General features: G+C 37.3%; 1 protein-coding gene across 5 annotated transcripts in view; it reads left to right on the plus strand.

Annotated features, from left to right (window-relative positions):
* Positions 1–24,073, plus strand: part of VPS13B (vacuolar protein sorting 13 homolog B) — a 436,854-nt gene that overhangs the window by 387,600 nt on the left and 25,181 nt on the right. For all 5 annotated transcript variants that reach the window (XM_039549957.1, XM_039549959.1, XM_039549955.1 and 2 more), the window contains 13 exons: positions 1,891–2,052; positions 11,684–11,839; positions 13,183–13,446; positions 13,597–13,680; positions 13,848–14,023; positions 14,496–14,666; positions 15,338–15,539; positions 16,543–16,731; positions 17,154–17,300; positions 18,538–18,809; positions 20,356–20,483; positions 21,078–21,277; positions 23,821–23,939. In XM_039549957.1, coding sequence (XP_039405891.1) covers positions 1,891–2,052; positions 11,684–11,839; positions 13,183–13,446; positions 13,597–13,680; positions 13,848–14,023; positions 14,496–14,666; positions 15,338–15,539; positions 16,543–16,731; positions 17,154–17,300; positions 18,538–18,809; positions 20,356–20,483; positions 21,078–21,277; positions 23,821–23,939 — 2,270 coding nt within the window. The remainder of the gene's footprint in view (positions 1–1,890; positions 2,053–11,683; positions 11,840–13,182; positions 13,447–13,596; positions 13,681–13,847; positions 14,024–14,495; positions 14,667–15,337; positions 15,540–16,542; positions 16,732–17,153; positions 17,301–18,537; positions 18,810–20,355; positions 20,484–21,077; positions 21,278–23,820; positions 23,940–24,073) is intronic.

The raw sequence follows: 24,073 nt of genomic DNA on the forward strand, positions 1-24,073 counted from the left end.
CACCTGGCTCCTGTTTCACAAAAGATTCCTGATCTTATGCAGAAAAAGTAATGAGACTTGGGAAGAAGTTTTAATCTAAATATTCTCATGCTAAAATATTCCTAGGGTGAATAGTATTTGCACAAATACTCCCAGGTGATCATTCTGACATTTAGTTAAAAAAGGAATTACAGCCTGCCTTGATTAAGGGCAAGAGGCAACAGACACAAACTGAAACAGAGGAAGTTCCATCTGAACATCATGAAAAACATCTTTACTGTAAGGGTGACCAATCACTGGAACAGATTGCCCAGAGAGGTTGTGGAGTCTCCTTCTTTGGAGATACTCAAAAGCTGCCTGGATGGGATCCCGTGTAGCTTGCTCCAGGTGAACCTGCTTTAGCAGGGGCATTGGACTAGGTGACCTCCAGAGGTCCCTTCTAGCCCCAGACATCCTGTGACTCTGCCTGTAGATGCACCTTAGGTTGTTCTGGAGTAACCAGTAGTGAACATGCATTCAAGGATGCTAAATTGAACATACCTTGCACACTTCACTTCTCAGGAGAACTTCCATGTGCCTCACCCAGTAACATGCTACAAGCAATGTACCAGACTGCTTTTCATGGATAACTGTGACTGCATAGGGAGATATGAGGAAATATTTCTCTCCCTCTTATTTGATCTCTGAATTTCTGCAGGCTTCCAGGCACATTGTTATCAAGGAGCTAAGGGACCTGTATGATTAGAGGCAGGGAAGGTGCTGGCTTTGTTATGCCCATTTAAAAGGTCCACTGAGAGAGCAAGGAGGGGAAGCAGAATCAGCTCTCAAAAGCCATGGAGGTTTTATAAGTTAGAGACAATGTCATGGGAAGAAAGTATGAGAAACAAGTAGCTGAGCTATGTTGTGAAGAGGGAAATCAACCAACAGAAAAATATTGTCATAACAGTGTGCTAGGAAAGATGGGTCAATTAAGAGGTAACAAAAACCACAAGAAGATGAATACTTAGTGTTAGAGCCATTAAATTGTATAAAGACTATCCAAATGTTGGGTTTCTTCAAGTAATTGTTGTCATTGCTACATAGTTGCTTGTCAGTGGAAGGTGCCAGCCCACTAGTGACTAGGGCAGAATCATCAGTCACACTGTGACCTCTCCCATACACAGGATTATAGTTCGTGCCTTCAGGGGTGGAAGACCTGTAGCTGTGGCAATTTTTATGACTATCATGTAGTCTCATTGTGTCAACAGAGTGACAAGCAGCCAGACAAAAAGCAGGAGATGGATGGAAAGTTGCTGGAGAAAAAATACTGTAAATCTAAAATACTTTTAAAACCCATGATTTTTTAAAAATTTTTTCCTATTAAATGCCATGATGCATTTTCAAACTAGCCTCATGGAGCTGTGAAAATACTCTCCTCATGTCTCCTTTTTTTTCTTTAATTGTCTTTTCAAGTGTTGTGGTATCAGGAAAGAGGGAGTCTTCTGCTGATCCACAGCAATATTTCAAAGTAGAAGCAGAAGTTGGGGAAGAGGAGCTCAGTTGTCAAGCACTCAGAAACCTCTTCACGCCTCTCTGCTCAGCCTGTTGTACTCTGTCTGCCCTATGTAATATATCATTTCCCACAGAATTTAATGTTGTTGATGTTTTTTACCCAAATTAGAAAATTTCATTTTTATTGTAGTTTTAAATCTTTAAGAGTTGCATTACAGAAACATAAAGTAAAATATTTTAAGCCTTAGGATATATTTTGTCAACCCAAAAACTAGATTTTGCAGAGAGTACTACGAGGCCAAAGCTAAGCAAAGAGATCTTGAATTTCTGTGTTGTAATACTTGCCACTGGGCAGGCAGCTGCCAAATGTCCTGCAACTGACATTGCATCTTACTGGCTTTCATATCCCTTTCCTTTCAGAACCGATGCCCTGAGGCAGAGGAGTTTGTCTTCAGCCATTTCGTGATCTGTAATGACACCCAAGAGACGCTGCGGTTTGGCCAGGTGGATACTGATGAGAACATTTTGCTGGCTACTCTCCACAGCCACCAGTACAGCTGGCGGTCTCACAAGTCCCCACAGGTATGTCAGAAAGAGCCCTTCCAGGGCAGCATTTGCTAAAGCTGATGGTGGCTTTATGCGCTGATTCTTTGGTTTTCTCTGTGGTCTCAACTATCTCTAAAGCTCCAATTCCTTCAGGAGTCACACACTGGGGGTGCAACACAGAGAAAAGGTAAACAAAGTGTGAGGAAAGCCAGGAGTCTTTAGAAGTTACTCAAGAGTAGAACTGGATGTGCACTTTTTATAAAACCAAGCAGTTGTGTGAAGCTTCTGAAAAAAGGAAGGACAGCTTGCCAGGTTTCTATTACTAAGCAATCAGTGTTTACCAAGATGTACATTAGAGATTTGGGGAATTTTTTTAATTAATTGTTTTTACCAGAAGCATCTGTTCACTGAAATTGTTTGCAGAACAGGGTCAAACTGGACAAAGCTCTCAACTTGGTGCTTGCCTTAGAAAATATTTGAAATTGTCAGAAACACCCCACTTATATAGTTTAAATAATACAGTTTCTGGGTTACTGGATTTTTTTTTTTTTTTTTTTAGGATAAACACTGAAACTGAAATAAAATATTTTTAAACTATCAAAAGCAAGTATTTCAATGAAACTATAGAATCATTTAAGTTGGAAAAACCTTTAAAATCACTGAGTCCAACCCAGTACTGCTAAGTCCACCACTAAACTATGTCCCTAAGTGCCACATCCACACATCTTTTAAAGACTTTCAGGGAAGGTGACTCAGCCATTCCCTGGGTCGCCTGTTCCAGTGCTTGACAGCCCTTACCGTGAAACAACTTTTCCTAATACCAATCTAAACCTTCCTGGCACAACTTGAGGCCATTTCCTCTTGTCCTATTACTAACTGTTACTGGGAGAGGAGACCAACACTTGTGTGGTGGAGAAAAATAGACTTCTCATCTTAATTGAAGACAGGGCAAGAACTTAAACTGAATAAAGTGTTTATGAAACAGCAAACCCATTTCTTCTCTTTTCTTAGTATATACTCAGCTCCTGCTGAGTAGGAAACTACAGACCTATGCCACCCCATTTGCTGAGCAGTAGTCCTGCCATGAAACATTACTAAAATTTTTACAGATCCTAGGAGGAATGTAGTGAATGGAAGTTCCTAACTCCTCTAGAGCCCCAGGAAATACCAGTCTTAGCATGTGAGAAAGAAAGTGAATTTTGAATAGTAATTCTAAACGGGAGCTATGCCCACTTTCACTGCTGACAAGTTTCAAGTTACACTGGGAGGCAGAGATGGTAAATTTGCTGTGGTTTTCATATGTCAGCTGATGGATATGCAAAACTACTGAATTTTACATGATTGTGGTAATCTGTGCAGAGCAAATTCTGCCAGAGTAAACAGTTGCAGCTGACACTGAAGTCAAGGTGTAAGTTAAGAGGAAGCCAAGCTAATAAAGGACCATCTTAGCCCAGCAACAGAGGAGCTGTTATAAAAAGTGTGTGCTGGTGTAGTAGTGACAGAGAGAGGCCTTTGGAGACTTAGAGACCCTGGAGCACCATACGTCCCTTTCCATGTTTTCTCATACACGCAAAATGCCTGTGATGCTCCATCCCACAGGCGAGCAAACCAAATGGTGACTGTGTTCTGTGCAGCTGGACATGTGTCAGAGTGTGAGACAGGATCCCCACTCATCAGGTGACACAGGATTACAGCTGTTGTTATTGCCTTTGGTTGTGTGAGGGAGAAAGAAAGCTGGCTAAGTGTGACCTCTATTTCATAACCAATTATCATTTGCGTTTGTAGCAACCACCCAAAATTATATTTAAACCTTTTCATAAATACATGGAAGAAGAAGGAAATATTTAAAAGCAATGTAAATAAACCCAGAACTAAGTAAGGCTTTATTCTTAAAAATTTGTTACATCCATTTTCTGGTTACTTACGTAAAATTATTCAGTTGTGAGAATCCTCATTTTAGATTGATCTATTAAAGATGTAGTTCTGATTATGGTGTATATTCAATAATGGTGCAAACTGGAAAGAGTTTTGAAAATGAAGATTATCTCAAGCAAGTGAAAAGTGGAAGAGTTAAAATGACAGCTCATTACTGATACTTTCTCTTAGTTGCAACTGAACTGCTAAAAACCACCAGCAGATATATATATATATGGTGTTAGACATCTAACACCTGGAAAACTTAAGCAGTGCTTTCAGTCACAGACTTCAGCAGTTCAAAACATTCCATTTTCATGGCTGCTACGTAACTTTCTTATTAAATGAAAAAAATAAAAGTGCATGGTGAGAAGTGGAAAAGTCCATCAGAAAACCAAATCACACATAAGGGAGTGGGTGAGGTGACAGTAGGAGCTTCAGATTCATTTTTCAGATATTCGTTCTTCAACTAACAGTTGATGATGTCAAAGGGTTTCCCCATTCTGTTTTGTTCTGATCAGATTTAGATTCACTGAAGAATTGGGCTGATAAAAAGTCAGGAGTGTCATGATGGATTCCCATGTCCCAGGAGATGGCAAAGCTAACAGCTCACTCCTGACTCAGCCACACTGCTGGCCAGCAGGCTCTTCTAGTAGGGAGGTTATACCTCCCTTGTCCCAACCTTTGGAATAATTTCAAGACAATTTCTGCTCTCTTAACATTTTTAAACAGCCATGTCTTGCTGGGAAATTTAGAGACTAAAAAACAGCACTGAGGTAATTTCACTGAAACTGTATGGAAGCACACACTGTTGAGATAGAAACAAATTTTCTTTACAAAGCTCTTGTAAAGAGAGAACCTTGGCATTCCCCTGTAAGCTTATTCATTTGGTTATTGCCAGTACGAGTCATTGTAAATACAGCATGCTTCAGAATGGCATTTCATCTAAACAGTACAATCCTCTGTCATTTTAAATCATACAAAACAAGTTTGTTTAAATATTATTACAAATGTTGTTGTGTACATTTTTTTAATGATTAATACAAATCCTTGAAATGAAAACAACAACTCAATCAAGACATCAGGTTGTCCCTGTTACACTGTAGCACTTTTCTAATTGTTTCCATGCAAAACCATCTAGAAGCTTGTTATCCAAAGGTCAGAATAATGCCCAGGCAAGGACAAACCCTCTGAGTGTCATATTCATGGAATGCTGGATGACTTCATAGTTATGAAATTATTTCATTTCTCATGATAATTCCTGACTTGCCAAGTTAGTGAATTTTAAGAACTCTGAGAGCAGATTGTAAGATAAATGTGAAATAATCCATACTTCTGGAGTCAGGGACTTCCCTTCAGGCATTAGTTCATACTTGACTTACTTGACTTACTCTTGGGGATAAAATGAGTTAGGACAAGGTCTTAGATACCACATTCTCTTACTGGGAAAGAAAACCAACTTGCACAACTTTGGCTGGCTCATGTTTCTTGTTACACAGGCACTAAGAAGCAGCGGTTGCCATGAAATACTTTATTTAACCTCTGCAAAATGTTTTTTTAGTATGGCAAGGCAGTTCAGTTAAATGAAAATAAATAGTTTTAAAAGGATTGTATTTCTTTTACATTCACATCAATAAAATTCTCCATTTTTCTTTTGCTAATTAAGCATAGAGATGCGGTAATTGCCCATTTAAATTATTTAACACAATTAAATATATATACACCTAAAATATTTTTAACAGATAGTTTTATAATGCTTTATTTACATTTAGAATTAGTTTTATTAATAATGGAACTATAGGCTATAATTTGAAAAATTTCAACTTTTTTATGTTACGAAAACAGCTATAGCACACCAAGGGTTTGGATTTATCAGCTCTTGATGGTGTCCCTCCAACTGTTTGGCTTAACTTAAAGCCCCTTGCTTCCTTCATTTTTTCCTTGCCCAGATCCTTTACATTTCAGGGAACCTAACCTTTCCCTTTTAAGTTTCACTCTGATTCCTGCAAGTCTCGCTAGTTTGGCTAGTATTTCAGTAATAAGTCTGAGGTCCGATGCTCACTCTTCTACACCACTCCATCCCCCACATTTTCCTCAGATTTCATGAGGTTTTGCCCCCCCTTAGGGATAAGACACCCCCAACTATATAGTCCCTTTCAGAGTTGGGGTAGGTCCAAAATTGATGATATTTGAGGCTTTAAGCAATTCTATCTAAAGCTGCCAGATCTTGTGAGTTCCTTTTGCAGATTTTAATGAAAGTTAGAGGTCTGTAAGATATCATTAAAAGGGAAGAGAAGATACATCATTCTTGTGCTCTACAGACAACACTGGCTCCTACATTATTATTGGATCCAGTCTGTACTCCTTATCTTGATCTTCACATTGTTTTGTGGGATGGGCCCCAGTTACATCAAAAGTCATGTTTGTCTCCAAGACAGCTGTGTTTTTTAGATGAACTGGAGCATATGATACATAGGGTGAAACTCCGAAGTTAGAAGAGATCAGATCTTCCTAGTAATTTACTCAGAGTTAAGGAATTCTGTCTTGAAAGACAGTAGGCAATTGGAGGGTCCCACTAGGGATCACAGCAAATGTAAAAACCAGATACTCATGTGAGAGTCCCCTGAATGTGTTCTGCAGAGATTGTTTGCTTATGAACAGACAGCAGAAATTGGCTATAACATGCTAGTTATAACTAATTGTTTTCCCCACACTCAAACTTCAGCAAAGTCCTCTGAGGAAGCACAGAGTGATGGATTTAAGTTCATTTGTTTGCTTTGCTTTCTATGCAAAACATAGGGTTGCATAGGAGAAGTTTTTAGAAGTAGCAGCTCTCATACTTTTCTACAGTCTCCTTCGAGGGTTACAGTAACAGTTACCCATTTTCACTTTTCATCATCTTTAACTTGAAGCAGCAGATGTAATGGAGAAAAATCAGTTCCTATGTTGAATTGGGCAATGACATCAATGAGAATGTGGTTATAAATAAAATGTATTTACTTCTTATCAAAGTAAGTAAATACGCTCTGTCATTTTATTGCTACTTATATAGAATTTGAGGGAAAATATGTCTATCACTTTTCTGATTATACACTTACAAAGTCTTGAGTAGATATTAGTATTGGTTAGTACATTATTAATACCTTCACTGGAACACATTTAAAATTTTTCTTATTTTAAGTAATATGTCTGTGAACACTATGTCTAAATTTTATAAACATACTTTTTAAAGGCTACTATAGTTTAACAAATAGTGAATTTGCTATTTAAGAACCTCCTCATTCTTCTACAAAAAATGACTGAAGCCAAATTTTGATTCATGTTGCACGTCCAGCAGGATCATTGTTATTTATTTCCAAGTTGCGGTTCTTTCAAATATTGGGTTATATAATGTGTAAAATTATATGCAGTACTCTGTAGTTCAAACTTAGAAACTGTAACTTATATATCAGTTGTTATTGGGATATTTTCCCATTTTACTGTTTAGGTATGTTACAGATTCTCTGAACAATCTCTTGTACTTTACGTAATCCTTCCCAGGTCATTTAGAGAACAACATCAGGCAAAAAAAGTTGTATGTTATTTTACACTGTTCAAGTAGTGAGAAGAATGCTGTTGCTTTTTTGGGGGGTCCTGCATTCTAATGCTTATACTATATTACATGTAATTGAATTTCTAGATATTATCTGGGGCAGATAAGGATTAATAATCTGGTTACTGTTCCTTAACCAAAAGACTCTTCTTCAGTGTGTAGAGTGAGTTTGTATCCGTGAGGTTGAGGTCTGCTTTGCAGGTTATGTTGAGGTTCACAACATCTCCAGGAGCCCCCAGGGTCAGACTTTATCTGTCAAGTGTGACCTTTTTTCTAGTAGTCAGCATGCGAGTAGTGGAAATAGCCTTTTTCCATGCTCTGTACTGGCTTTCTGTCTTACAAGGGCAGATGGCATTGAACTGGCCGTATCTCCCAGGTCACATGAGAAAATGAAGCCAAAATGAAATTCAAGCTGTTTTGGTGGCACTGCAGCTGATAATGTGCAGAATAAATATTTCATTCACTGCTTTTCCAAATACTAGTTGGTTTTATTGTTGTAAATCCTAATCCTAGTCAAGAGCCACCTTGTATTGTGAAAACACAGTAAAAAATACAAATCAAGCTTCTCCTTTAATTTTTCAATTAAAAATTTCTTTGGCTTCAAGTCTTAGAATTCAGCTCCCATCCCCAGAGCTACATTTCCTCCATGCTGCTGCATTATCACAGCTTTTATTTTACTATCTTCTGTCTTTTAAAATAACAACTGCTTCCACACCATTAACCAGGTACTCACTTGATTCTTCCAAAGCTCTCAAGAGTTCATAGCGATTACACTTGTTCCCCCCAAAAAAAACATTTTCTAGTTTTACTTAGAAGACAAATACAATCTAAAGAATCTTGGTGAAACCAAGCTAAATCTGGTGAATCTACAAGCAAAGTAGAAATCAAATTTGCATCACTAAGCATTTTGAGGGCTCAAGCTTTAAATTACTTATACAGCTGGAAATTTATGCCTTTTCTGGACAGGCTCTCTCTCTTCTTAGTCTCACTTTTAATCCCCCATTTTAGTCCTCATGCCTTGTCATATGACACTCAGCTTTATTTACTCAGATTATATCCTTCACTCACACATCTAGCTGAAAACCTAAGTAAATTTTGAGGAGCACGTAGAAACATTCTGTGAAGAGGCATGATAAAGATATTCTTTATTTTAAAGATAGGAGCAGCTTCATCTTAGTCTACCTCCCTTGAAGTAATTTCTATTCCTCTCAAAACAGAAATCCATAATGGCTAAGAATTACAAATCCAAGCCCCAGCCAAGTCTAGTCAAAACAAAACTCTCTGGGTTATCTGCTGGTATATTTCCCTGACAGAAAATGCAGAAATCAAGTATTTACATGAATGAGTGCCTATCTTCACGTATACAATAGATAGTCTGTTTAAATTCTCTCTCAGCTACAAATTTTCACTTATCACTGGATTGTATTTGTTAGAAAGCTTTGAAGTCCATTTTTTTGTACCTTTATGCAATGACTTCTCTTTTCTCCTAATATATGTCCCATACCTCACTATAGTTGTTGAACTTTTTTGAACAGTTTCTAGTAAATTCTTAGAATTAGCATAAAGCTTGATGAGTGAAAGGGAGTTAATGGCAATTATTACAGATCTGTAGTATCAGGTCCGTTTGATACCTGTTTGGTCAGAGCGAGGTGCTAATAACACCAAGGTTGTGGGTTCAGTCCCCATATGGGCCATTCACGTAAGAGAAGGACTTGATGATCCCAGTGACTCCCTTCCAATTTAGAAAATTCTGTGAATCTGTAAACCTGTTTTCTGCTAAAATAATGCTAATGTCTGATTACTTCGTTCTCTAAAATCACTTCCGTTTTTATTTCCTGCCATATATCTCCGCATCACTTAGTGTCATTTGCTAATTATTTCTAGCCATCTTTTCCAGAAATCTCACATTTAAATAAATTAATCATCCAGAGATCCTTTTTTGTTTTCGTGGAATGCATGTTTCTTGGCTCAAAAGTACATTTATACAGTACCCAGTTCTTATACTCTTAGATATTAGATATCTTTAAAGTAAATTATGAAGGCTGTAAACTTCATGTTTACCGGTATGCAAATTGTATGTTTGTAAAATAAGAAAATGCCAATATATGATAGTAGCTTTTCTTTATTTTTCTTTCTGAACCTTGAAGTTAAATGCAGACTAATCATTGTGCTACAAGAAAATTAGTAAGGCAGCATTTGGGAACTAATGACTGCTCAGGGAAAGCTGACAGCATGTTCCTTGGGAACATTCAACTCGTGAGCAAAGCTGTTTATACAGGGTGGGAGACATCCTAATGTTGTAGCTACATGCAATTACTAATCGTCAATTATGGCATTACATGACATCTATCTTTGGAGAACACAGTATTTTGTGGACCTGCAAGCTGAGACTGACCACTTAAGTACCTTTTCTCATTATTTGGCTGTCACTTCCAGCTACCATTCTCTCCAAAGTAAACAGTTTTCTTATTTCTCCTAATTTTCATATGTGATGAGATTTATTCCCAGCTGCCTCTGTAAGAAACTGAACGTATTCCAGCCAATGCAATTGGATTTTTTTGTTGTTTTCTTTTTCCTTTTCTGTAACTAATACTTCAGAATCAAAGTGACATGTTTGTTTATGAGTTTGACTATCCTAGTGTATAGCCTCCCTCAGCATAACCTTGAATATAAAGCTGTGCCCACATGTGTGTACATCCAGATGCCTGTCCTCGAACACACGGGCACGTATCAGCCTTTGTGCTTCCAGCATAAAACTCATTTGAATCTGAATGCAACAGTCATCACTCTTGCAAATTCAAAAGCCACCCACTGAATGGATGTTATTGTTCTGTGTGTAACTTGTGCTGAGGATACCACAAATTGCAAACAGGCTACTGAGTTGTAATATCTTTAAAAGTTACTGCTGTGGTTGTTTCTTAAAACAATGAAGGAAACCCCAACATCCAGCCCTTCATTGAAGTCCAACTGACCAGACCCATGGTGAATGCTATCTCTTTCTGGAAACAAATCATGGAAGAACACAGTATTTACAAGTTCCAGTTTTTCATAGTATAAATAATCAGTCTTTGGGCCTGATCCTGTTCTCAGTTACTTAAATTAATTAATGACAGATGTCCAAAATCAGAGTGAAATTCAAGCCTCAAGAGAGAATTCCCACAAGGCCTTCATATGACTGTTTTAAAGAACTTAAGTGATGCTTAGGCTCTGTGCTGGCCCTCTGCAAAGAATAAATTTTACCCAGAATGCTTATTGCTTTGATCCCTTATATATAACTCACATCCTTAAGTTTGCACAGCCACAAAAGATCTATACAGCGCTAAATAGCCAGATCTTCAGCTGGTGTAAATTTATGTAACTTCATTGACCTACATGGAACAGTACCAATTTTCACTACTCTGGCTTAAAGAATCTCCATGGGACAGAGGTAAGTGCGTATGGTGGGTAAATGGATGAAAGGCTCTTCAAATGATGAAAGACTGTATTGCTCTGGAAGTGATTTAAGTTAAACTGGAAAAAAGCCACTCCTTTTCCGGAATAAATCACATAGGGAGTATAATTATGCAGTTAAATTTCTTCTCATGCAGTCAAGCTTGAACTTGCCACCACATTTGTGTAAGAAATGAAATGTTTCCCATCTCTCAGCAACATACCACATTCTGCATTTAACACACACATACATGCAACCTATTCATGTCCCTCTTTATTTTGAAGGGAAGGGTGTTTGTAATTTTCTGTCTTATTCTGAAGGCAAAAAATCTGGCATGGGCCTGTGTTCCATATCACCTTGCTGGTAATAGAGTGGGTTTCTAGAATAATTTCAAAATCAGTGAAGAAAATCTCTTATTTCCTGTTTTATGCTCTCTAGTCTACTTGCCCCTTTTTTTTCTGAACAGTTGTGTGCCTAGATGTTAAATATACTGTTAAAGCAGGTAATTTCTAGAAATGCATGATTCAGAGTCATTTTATGGTATTGTTTCTTCTTCTGATTGTGTCTGAAATCAGAATTACAGACTGAATGGATCATTCAGACAACTGGTGTGCTTAGCATTGCTGAGATTTCAAACCAAGAATATTTCTCTGTCATGGGAATTTATATCCTACTGCAAGGCACTTTTTATTCCTGGTTATGTATTGAAGTAGTAACTTCTTTCTTTCCAGCTGTTACACATCTGTATTGAAGGCTGGGGAAACTGGCGGTGGTCTGAGCCATTCAGTGTGGACAATACAGGGGCCTTTATTCGCACCATTCAGTACAAGGGCCGGACAGCATCGCTTATTATCAAGGTTCAGCAGCTCAGTGGAGTGCAGAAGCAAGTAAGGATTTGATCCAGTTAGGAAAAAATAACATGAGTAATTTAAACTGTTGCCTATTCATGAATTAGTCACTTTGTTATTTATTTTCTCCTACTGGGATCTGCAAAAAACAAGTATAGCAGTCTTTGGGGGCTATTTTGGGGAATTTTTACAACTTTTTTCTTCACTTTGGTGTTGATCTTAGCATTTAAAAGCTCGGTTACCAACACGTATTTTATATGCTCCTGTAAACATCCCTTTGCGTGGTTCATAAGTTCTGACAGTGCTAAGTTACACAATCTCTTACATGTTTTAAGCTCTTGAGAAACAGATTTTTTTCTTAATTTTTTTAAAGAAACTGTACATAATATATTCTGGGTTGTAATTCAGGACTACATATTTTTTAAAGAGAAAGAATTACCAAATTAACATTTGAAAATGAGCTGCTGTGCAATAATAACTTTCCATTTACTATCTTTGTAAAGAGATGTGTAATAACACTGCAGCTGTTCTTCCTGCATTGGCAGAAGCCAGAGCATGTGGTGGACAGAACATGCTCAGCTCATGGATGTGGCAGAGCGCCTTGTGCTGCACAGCACAACAGCAGTAGAGCTAACCAGCCAGGAGCAGTGCCTGGTGTCACTGAAAGCCCTGCTGAGATTTTGCTTGGTGGGCTGTAGCTGTGGTGTGTGCCCTCATTCATGAAAAAAGAAATGATGATGGTTGTACAGGGATACCCATGGAATGGTGTTCCCTGGTATAGCTTGGAAAAAGTCAGATATATTTCTACAATAAACAATTCATGCGTGATGGACAGCAACAACGCTGAGTCTAATTTGGTCATTTTCTAGGTGGGTGCACTTAAATACGGAAACAAGTTACAGTCATTTAATGAAATTGTAAGCTTTTAAACAGCAGACATACTGTGAAAGGTCTGGATCATTGGCTTGTGACGGGAATGTGAGGTATCAGTAGCAACCTTTCTGAAGTACCTCCCTGTGACTGCTCAGAAATGTCTCGACATTCAGAGACCATCACAGAACTCTTAAAATCCAAACCAGAACTGTCAGCCATGGGCAGTACTGCTGAGTTCAGTGGGAAGGAAAGTGGATATGTCACGTGTTTCTTTCAAGCCTGGATACTGCCTTAGCAATATTTCAAGCATTTTAGTGCCTAGATTTCTATGAAATTGCACATATATTTGGCCAATAAGAATAAGGTTTTACCAGTCACTGCCTTCAGCACTGCTTGGGAAAACCTAAAGTAGGGAGATTATTCTTCTACAGGTTTTCACTCTCTAATTCAATTTTGACTCTTTTTTTCACAATTGTTTACATATGAGCTGTATTTTTTGTGTGTTTTAGATCCTAATCTGTGGAAGACAGACAGTCTGTAGTTACCTTTCTGAAAGTATTGAACTGAAAGTGGTACAACATTACATTAGTCAAGATGGACAGGCTGTTGTTAAAGAACACATCAACTGCCTTGCAGCTAAGCAGAAATTGCCTTCATATATCCTAGAAAACAATGAGCTCACTGAGTTGAGCGTGAAATCTACAGGAGATGAAGACTGGTCCCAAGATGTACGTTTAAGTTCTAAACACACAGAACACAGCACTGTCATTCAGGTATGGCTAGAAATGGGTATATGGAACAGAGCACTAAAAATGTCTGAGAGAACTGAGTACTCGCATTTAGACCTCTATTTGATATAATGAAATAGTGAATGTTATCATCCTGAAATAATGTTAATGTAATGCTGATCTTTCTGCAAACAGGTACCATCTTCAAAGAGTTCAATTACATATGTGTGGTGCACAGTTTTGACTTTAGAGCCCAATTCGCATGTGCAACAGCGATTGGTAAGTACATTTAATGTCTCTGAAATCTAAATGTTTATGCCTTACATGTCATATAATAAATTAAGGTCAGAATGACCCGCTGTAAAGATTTATCAATAGTTTGTTTTGACAGTTGTAATACTGAAATAAAATTGGCTTTAAATCGGTGTATTCTTTTCTTTTTATAGATTGTTTTCAGCCCTCTTTTCATTGTAAGGAGCCATCTTCCAGACCCTATTATCATACATGTAGAGAAAAGAAGTCTGGGACTGAATGAAACACAAGTGATTCCAGGGAAAGGACAAGAGAAAGCACTGCAAAATATAGAACCAGATCTTACACACCACCTGACTTTTCAAGCCAGGTAAAATACTCATTTTCCTTGAAAATGGTTCATTTGTGTGGAAAACTATGAATAATTTGCACTTAAACTTCTTCTGCATTTTTTCCCCAAAGTATGCTGTGGCAGAACAAGCGTATGTAGCCTGAAATGATATCATAGGAAATATTAAATTTGCTATAACTATCCTAAACACACTGGCATTTGTTTGATTAAGCAGACCACATTCTTGTGTTTTAAAAAATAAGTTCCTGAATGATCTTGAAATGTTTTTTTGAGAATAGTGAAGAGTTTTTAGGGTCATTACAGTGTCATGACAAATGCATGCATGCCAGTAAATCCTCAGGAACTTGTTGGACATCATAACTTGATTCACCCACAATTACCTTGAGAGTGTTCTTGCTGCAGAGTACACTTGGGAAGCCTCATTAGAGAAAATTTTTATGCTAATGCTTGATCTTGTTGTGTAAGTGACTGAGTCTGTTTTCAATGACAGGGAGGAAGATGATCCATCAGAGTGTGCAGTCCCTATCTCAACTACTCTGATTAAACACATAGCGACTAAATCCCATCCAGGTGGCAATGTCGGCCAAGTGCTCTCCGAGTTCTATGGCACCGCTAGTCCTCCCCAGCCTGCATGGCCTTATAATAGGAAGGATTCAGAGAGGTAATTAATTCCTTGCTAAACCTTCTTCATGACTGTTGCATTGCATTTCCAAATAAACTGAAATCACATTCTGGAAGACTATATGTGATGAACACTGAGTATATTTTCAGCAATTACATGATTCCTGCATGCAAACTGCAGAATCTGTGGCAGGTGGGGAAAATAATGAGGTCAGCCTTAGGGCTGCCCTTGTTTACACTGAGAAGATTGCATCAGTATGTATTTTTAAAAAATGGAACAGTTTTTTTGTGAATGCACTTTCTTTACTGCAGCTCTAGAGGCTGTTGTTTATTCAGCTGCTGTTTGTTTCAGTACAGAAACAGGGAGTTGCTGTAGAAGTAGTTGTTGGGAAAAAAAGGAAATGTGATTTGATGACTGCAAAAGTCACAGGTTTAGTTCTGAAGGACAGTGGTAACTCTCTTAAAGCATTTATTAATTGACTAAATTTAGGTTGAGCTTGTGGAGTTAAAAATATGCCTTTGTAGTCTACATGTATCTAGATCTTTCTGACAGCACCTCAGCGTGTTCCAGAATGATAAGGTAAAAAGAGAAGTTTTTCTATTTCACAACCAGGAAAGCCTTGCAAATTTCTGAAAATAACACCTTATCATTTGTCATCTTGAATTCATTATTCCTTTGACTTTATGTTTTTGCTTATTTGTTTTTGACAGCAATGAACAGCTCTCCCAATGGGATAGTCCAATGCGGGTAAAGCTGTCAGTGTGGAAACCATGTGTTAAAACTCTGCTGATTGAACTCCTGCCCTGGGCATTGCTTATCAATCAGTCCAAGTGGGACCTCTGGCTGTTTGAAGGAGAGAAAATTGTTCTTCAAGTGCCTAGTGGGAAAGTAATTATACCTCCCAACTTTGAGGTAACTTTGCCATTCACATTAGCAGGCACAGTTCTGCTAAATACACTGATTCTAGAGAATGGTTATTACTCCAGATGATTCCCACTTTCCAGTCACTGTCTGTTTATCTGTTAGTCATATGGTGAGGAGTAGCAATAACAATAGGAGTTTACCACACTGACTAAGTCACTGAGTGGGTAGCACAACATACTTGGTAGCAATGTTTGAAAAACAACATCCAAAAGATGCATAGTTAAAAAGTGACTGCAAAACATTGTAGGAAGAAGGCCTTCATTTCATCAGCAGCCTTCTCCCTTTCCTCTCAGTTCAGCCAAAGAATCTGCAGCATGGGTGTAATGTAGTAGCCCACGAAAATTGCTGTAAAGGCCAAGTAAAGACTTCGGCCCCTGCTGTGCCAGCGTGTCACTTGGGAAATTGTTGACTACAGTAGCAAAGTTGACAGTGTAAAAAGAATGTTTGGTTTGAGAATGCTTTATGTTATGTTATTTCATAGCTTTTAATGTTACCAAGGAAAGTTGATAATGACATAGGATGAATTACAATGTAGGAAGATTTTTTAGAATGCCTGCCTTCCTTAATTCAGAGGTTTGTGTAACTGATCTTCCCACATATCTTGGCCATGCACATTCTTTTTTATTAAAACTCTGATATTCTTTAATATTGAAATAATTAAAATAATTTGACATAGCAGCTTGTCAATTCCAATTATACAATCTGATACTCCCTGTTTATTTTGTCATCTCTTTTCCCCCCATGTCTGTCTGTTGATAAAGAAAAGGTCTGCCTAGTAACACATCTCAGTGTAGACTATGGCCTTGATCCCCCATGAGGGTCACTTCCTTACCCACCTTGTGGTTTCAGCTATCCTTGTACCACATAGAAAGGATCAGAGGGAGAAAGGCAGGAAATTATATTCACTGCCCACTGGAAACTGCATTTAGAAGTGTAGGAGAAGTGTATCAAATTATCAACAACTGATAATCAGTCATTTTTTCACTTTCAGGAAGCTTTTCAGGTTGGAATATACTGGGCAAACACTAACACTGTGCACAAATCAGTGGCAATTAAACTGGTTCATAATGTAACCTCCCCAAAATGGAAGGATGCCGATAATGGAGAAGTAGTAACATTGGATGAAGAAGGTTTTGTTGAAGCTGAAATTAAACTTGGTGCTTTTCCAGGTCATCAAAAGGTTAGAAGAAAATTATGATGATTTGTAACTTTATCATGTAAAAACAAAGTCATATAGCAGATAAAACAATCAAATGTATGCAGTGTGAAAGCGTTTCCCTAATTATGTTAATATATGTCCAACATAAAGAGAGTATAAACAATGTACGAAATATAATTTAAAGAAGTAGATTGCCAAAAACATACTGTGCAACCCATAAAGATAATACAATATCTCCTGGAAAAAGAATTAATGAATTCTCAATCTTGTTAGAATAACATTGACAGATGCAACTTCAAAAGTATGTGGTGTGGCTCCAATTACGAAGTGCATGAATATAGAGAGGATTGCTGTGATTAGAAAGAAAATAGTAGTTCTACTGCTACATTTTACAACCTTTTGTAGTTTTGTATGACTTCATCGCAATTTTCATTATCTTACAGTTGTGTGAATTCTGCATTTCTTCCATGGTTCGACAAGGTATACAAATTCTACAGATAGAAGATAAGACAACAATAATCAATGATACAGCATATCAAATCTATTATAGGCCACAGATTTTTATTTCCAAACCCCACTCAGGAGAAGAGGTAAAGCACTGTAGATACTCTTTTTGTTTGTTATCTGTGGAAAATGGTTGTTTACATCTGTATCTTTATTTAGATGAGCTGCATATTAGCAAAGCTTGGAACAGAAATCTTTAGACATAGTAATAAAGTAATAGTGATAAAGTAATTTATATAATTTAGAATACTGAATCCTGGGTAAATTCAACTCCAGTAATTAACTGTGATCAGAAATCTGTGCAAGCAGCAAATTCTTGCACATTGCAGAATTAGTTCTGCCTGTTCTCCATCTGTTCAGGCACTAATGGCCATTTCTGTAAAATAGGCAGCGTAATCCGTAGTAGCTGTTGAAAATGTTCTCAGAATTTTTACTGAGTTTGCGTGTAAAAGAGGTATATTGGCCTGGCAAGCTGAAAACATTTTGTTATCCTTTTGGGAAGATTCCAGTTATCTGAACAAAGCTGCAGAACTAGAGACGTGCCCAAAGTTTATGTATTTCATAAACTGCATTAAATTGTGAATATCAGTTTTCTAATAATCTCACAGAATATTTAAGGATTAGCTTGCAGGAACCAAAATGTATGCATGGTCAATATATTTTAATCAACCGTTTATACTTATTTATTGAAGATTACATTTATAGTAAAATATGTGGAAAGCATTCTCAGGGTCAAACTTACTAGAAGAGTTGGCAGATCAACAAATTTTTAAAGTTCCTCTTTCTGTATTGTTTTCCTTCTGCTTTAGTTTTCTTTACATCAGTATCTACAGTTGTGCATCACACATTTTGTGGCAGTCTTATGGGATGGGGAGTTGAGAGAATGTTGAGGCTAAAATCCAGTCTTAATTTTGTAACTATAAATGCATTTTGTTCACACAGTTGTGTTACAGCAATGTAACTTGATTTTGGTACAGCTATGTTGTACTGCTGAGAGCCGACCATAGATCACAGAATTACAGAATCACAGAAAGGCTTGGGTTGAAAGAGACCTTAAAGATCATCTAGTTCCAAACCCCTCAGCATGGGCAGGGACATCTTCCACTAGACCCTGTTGCTCAGTACCCCCAGATAGCTGTGCTGCAAACCTATACCTGAAGACAGAATTTGGCCAAATAGACTTTAATTCAATGTACTTACTGCAACCTTTAGTTAGTTGTGGTCATTGGCTACTTGAGAGGGTTCTGTGCAAAATCAGCATGGATAAACTCCCTTTTAGGAGCCAGCATGCCATGCTACCACCACCTTTTTTTTTGTTTCCAGGACTTCCACTCACCTGACAGTACGGTGTTCAGCATCGGCGCAGCTGGGGCAGGCTGCAGAGAGGTGCTGAGCGCCGTGCCCTGCTGGGACCTGATGTCAGAGCTGGGTCCCTCGGCGGCCGGGGCATCTCTCGGGGACAGGCGTGTGGTGCTGAGCTTCAGTGCCGGGAGCCGCGAGCTGTGGAGCCTCCCGGCCGTCGTCAGCGCGGAGTTCGCGAGGCAGAGCGTGGCGGTGCCCACGGGCACACGTGCTGAAAGTGGATTTTGTACCAGGTACTGTGCGCTGAGCACTCACCAACAGGGAACCAGGCTTGTTGCTAGAAAGCCTCAGCTAGTCAGAAACCATAAGAGATTAATGCAAAAGTCCAAGTAACACATGCCCCCATATGTAAAGGCAAGTCTTACTTTAACTTTAAAATTGTTATCTTCTGATAGTTTTGATGCTTTTATTGCAAACGGTTTAGTGATACGACCATGTGCAAGTTGTACACTTTTTATAATATATGGCCTGCTATTTTATTATGTGCATGCAAATAAGATCATGAAAAGCTTATATTGGGGAATTAAGGTTTTTTTTAACTTGTGAACAACAATTTAAGATTTCAAGGAAAGTGTGTAATAATACAACACAAAAATTTAGGCTTTTTTTTAAAAGGAGACCTATATTCTTTTAAGCATAATAAGAGGATAAACAAGAAAAGACAAAAGGGGTGAAACTATTTTGAGATTACAGCAAGGAAAGATTTCAAGTTTTAAAGCTTGAACTGTGCAGTTGTGCATTCTACTTACAAACTTATGGATCCAGCTAGTTAAAAATAATCCAGTGACTTGTCAGATGACCAGCTTCGTTTCTTGAACCTGATATCTGAATCTATTCATGGTTATACTAGTACAAACAAGAAACAATCTGCTGAAATTAGAGAAGCTACATCAGTCTGTATTACCAGTGATGTGATCTTTCTCTTGCCTGAAGTGCTTGATATCATTCAAACCCTCTTACAGTTCCTCTGCAGATTCCAAGAGGTGTCATTGTGGATACTAAAGATTCTCATATAGACTTCAGATTTTAAAAAAATTTAATGGAAAGACTAAGGAAAAGATTCCTTATCATTCTACCACAGAGAGAATGACATAGAGATTCTCATGTTCCTAATAATTTTAATTTTCAGACTTTGGAGTTTTAAAAAGTCACCATGAGGTTAAGTTTTTTTAGCAATAGCCAATAAATTTGCACAAGAGGAAAGAAAGAATTTATGTTTATTCATGAAGATATTTTATGTAGCTAATGAGTAGAACTAAATTAATTTAATCTCATTTTGGAAATTGATGTAGTGATGATCCATAACATTAACATTTAAAAGAGCAGTAGCATTGTGGATCGTTCCAGAGGAGCAGTCAGTTAGAGTTACATATTTATTGAAATATCTTTCATGTGTATCAGAGAAGTATCCATGCAAATTCTTCTGGAAAATTTTAAAGATTTATGTTGAAAATTTGGGCCTACAATCTCATGTTTTTAATTTAATATAAATCTCTGCTGGCTAGGGCTCTCATCTTGTAGACACACATGTTCAGTTTAACTCATGAGCACTCTCCATGAAGCAATTTCTTCTCTCACGTTTTTTAGACTATTTCCACATGTTCTTCTGTTGAAGTAGAGATATGTACTTGCCTAAATGTAGATAAGTATCTATGGACTTGGAACTTGATCATGAAGAATCTCACAGATACTAGTTTTGATTCTTTTTAATTGTTCAGGATAATATGTAAATATTTCATTGAAAACATGCAAAATTCAATATATCTGCTTCTGTTTTAGGCCTATAGCACTGACTTACCAAGAGCATCTTGGTGTGACGTACCTAACACTTACAGAAGATCCTAGTCCTCGTATAATTATCCACAATAGGTGCTCCATTCCATTGCTTGTAAAAGAGAATTTCAAAGGTAGGTACTATGCAATAATTAGAAACAGTGCACTGTTGAAGTATATCTTATTTTACTGTATCTCCAGTCCAAAACTGAGTTCAATATGTGTTTTGGTTATAGCAAGAACTTGATGCCCTTGTAAAAGTCTGTCTCAAGGTGAGAGACTCTGGAAGCTATTGGAGCTAATTGTGAGGTCAGGAGTATGAACTTAAGTGTCTCCAGGCTTTTGAGTCTCCCTGGTTCCAGCTGTCAAGGTGACTCAGCTCAGTAGGAAATTCATAGGTAGTGGAGTTTTGTTGACATCAATTCAATCCCATGGAACATTTATATTTCCTCAGATTTGCAAATGTAACACAAAACAAATTGTTAAAATTCTGGTTACAGTAAGTTAATGTGATGATCAGCGGAACATTATTTGTGTAAAACTTAATGAAATAGAAAGAGAAAAGAAAAAAACCCAAACATACAATATTCCAACCAATAGAAAAGCAATGTTTTTATTTATTAGTAATATTTCAGACAGAAACTTTCTCATTTGTGCAAGCATAGATGAGTTTTGATTTCATACAGGTTTTAGGAAGCTCTGATCTTGTATATTTTATAAAATTTCAGATACACCAAAGTTTGAAGTTTACTGTAGAAAGATTCCAGCTGAATGTTCGGTTCATCATGAACTTTACCATCAAGTCTCCAGCTATCCAGATTGCAAAACAAGAGATTTATTGCCCAGTATTCTCCTGAAAGTGATGTCATCTGATGAATTAGTAAATGAATGGAGTGATTTTGTGGACATCAACAACCAAGGAACACAAGTAAATCATTATAAACCACTTCCTAGTTCACACCATAAATGGTTGTCTTCCTGACCTGCACAGTACATCAATCCTCTGCAATAAGTGTATCCTTTCTGTTGGTTTAAGGGGGTTTCAACTCCTGGGAACTCTCCTGCCTAAGCCCCTTCCTGTGGAAGTTTTAGAACACAGACTATCTTCTTTACTGTCACTTCTTAAAAATAGCTAGATTGAAAAGAGAGGCTTTATAACACTGATTTTTTTTCACTTCTTTTGAATCAACCTGGTTTTGCCTGGAAAAATCAGGCTTGAAAATTTCTGGGCTCTGTAAGCAAAGAATGCCACAGGATCCAGGAAAACTTGGTGGCTTAATTATCAAGGGATTTTTATCTTTATATCTTGTAGGAATCATCACTGTCATTCTCCCTCTGTGTCTTTACAGAAGCTACTCATGTCTCTCTAAAACATAACAACCCCTCCCTTTTCTTTCCTTCTGTTATTTTTCTCTGGGTCTTGAGGCAAATGAAAGGTTCCTTGACTGGAGTAATTGTTTTTGATGAGAATTTTTTCCATCTTTGAAGTCATTAGTTTACATGGAATCAACATAAACTGCTTGGCTCTTTGAAAGAAATACTAGTTTCAGATGTTTTCCCTGGGCACCAATCACAAAATGCTCTTGATTATTGAGTGTTATATTATATAGCAAGTAGTTCAGTTCCATTCAGCAAGCCAGTCAAGCAATGCAAGGTTTCAAATTTCAGTCATTAATGTTATGCCAGACCAGGGTTCTTTATAAGTATCTGGCTCCTAGAAGGAATTAGATGCTAAGACAACATTTGGGGATCATTGTCTACTTGAAGAGCTCTCCAGAAAAAGTGTAGCCTTCTGTAATTGAAGTTTTAGAATGTAAATGTTGAAAATTTTCCCAGGATTTCTTAGTCTGTCTTTCTCTTAGAAAACTATGAATATAAGTGAATAAGAAATATACTAATAGTGTCACATACAATTCCGTTCAGGTTGTGAAATAACTGGGATTTGGAGGATCTTAGGTAATGTGTATTTCTTTGTAGTCACACATAGGTACTTATTTTTCTATTAGAAAGTAAATTAAAAACTACTTAAAACTAATACCTTAATAAATATTGAAGTGTCTATCATCAGAATCATCTGAAATTGGAATTAAAATGACCAATCTTCAAGATCAGTGGAGGTTTATTTAGAATAATTAGAGTTTTGAAAATTCTGTAAATGTCCTTTTTTCTCCAGTTCCATGTAGGATTGTGAATCTCTTCCAGACAAACAAAGGATTAAAATTGACATGTCAAAATTAGAAATTCTCTTATATGTAATTCTCAGAAGAATAAGAAGTTTGATTAATAAAATTGAGTTATCTCTACAAAGTTATTATGACTAGTCTAAGAAGAATCAGTTTCAGTGCTGATCCTACTAAACTTCCAATTGGTTTTGCTTCTGGTGACTTTGTAACAGCAGTAAAGATTCTTCAAGACAAACAGCTGTTTATTTTACCTGTGCTAGCCCACTGTCTTGGTGGTATTTCTTGAGCTTGCATTCCTTTACGTTTTAGCTTCTGTCATTGCAATCGAATAAACAATTGTGTTGATAGTAGCCTTACAAGAAAAGAGAAGCCAGCTTACTCTGACAAGGACTGCTGTGAATTTTCCAAACCTTTAAAAGACCTTAATCTTTTATATTCTATATAAAACTTGCATGGAAATCATACAGAATTAAGCTCCAAAACCGATCACTTCTTTAAGTAGGATATTCCTAAAGACAACTTGTCCAAAATGACAGTTTGTACACCTGTAAGCAAGACACAAACCTGTTGTCAAATCCCCATTTTTCCTGCCTTTTTAGATGTTTTATGCTTTCCAATAGTTTTTTGCCATTTCCTTGTGGCGGCACCTTGCCTGTGAAGGTGTTCTCACCAGTTTAAATGGCTTAAAAATGTGTTCAGTGTTCAGTTGTTATGCAAATATTCATGGATCCAAAATGTTACTTTTCATTCTTCATGTGTTTTCTATCATGCTATCAGCAATTCATCTACCCAGCTCTGAGCTAGGGCGTAGCAACATAATGTTATTTTAGGGTTTGTTTTCGAGAGGAGAAAGTGGGATTATTTGTGTAAAACTTAATGAAATAGAAAGAGAAGAGGGAAAAAACCTAAACTTCAGCTTGGGAGCTTCAGGAACATGCCTTTCTTCTTAATCCAAAATCACAAATTAAAATTTCCTATTTATTCTTCTCATATAAACTCCACCTTCCCCAGCATATCTTGCTTATTTCTGGAGAAGTTTCTTATTAAAATGTATTCCGTTATTCAGTTGAAGGATGAGGTGCAAATTTCATCTCCTTGTACAACTGAAATACTTAAAGTAGCAGAGCAGTTATTTTCTGAATCATTGAAATCTGACTTTCTTCCTGAACAGTGTCCTGATTTAAGTAAAAGTTCTCAACCAGAAGGCATTGATAGTATTAATTTAATGTATGACACTGAAAACAGTAATTTCGGTTACATTCCATGTGTTTCTAACCCTCTCCTCTAGATTGTGTTCTTAACTGGTTTCGGCTGTGTTTATGTGGACATCACCCATCACTGTGGAACAATAGTCATAACCTTGGCCCCAGAAGGAAGAGCAGGACCCGTTGATATCAACCTCAACAGGTACATAAAGTGCATAAAAGATGATAAAAAGCATTGCCAAACACTACTGTGAGGTCAGTCAGCTTTCTAAGTGTTAACTGACTTAGAAACTTTGTCTTAACTGTTTGTTTTGTTTAATACTGCTGCATGCTCTG

This window comes from Corvus cornix, chromosome 2 (genome assembly GCF_000738735.6).
Source record: "Corvus cornix cornix isolate S_Up_H32 chromosome 2, ASM73873v5, whole genome shotgun sequence".
Taxonomy (NCBI): domain Eukaryota; kingdom Metazoa; phylum Chordata; class Aves; order Passeriformes; family Corvidae; genus Corvus; species Corvus cornix.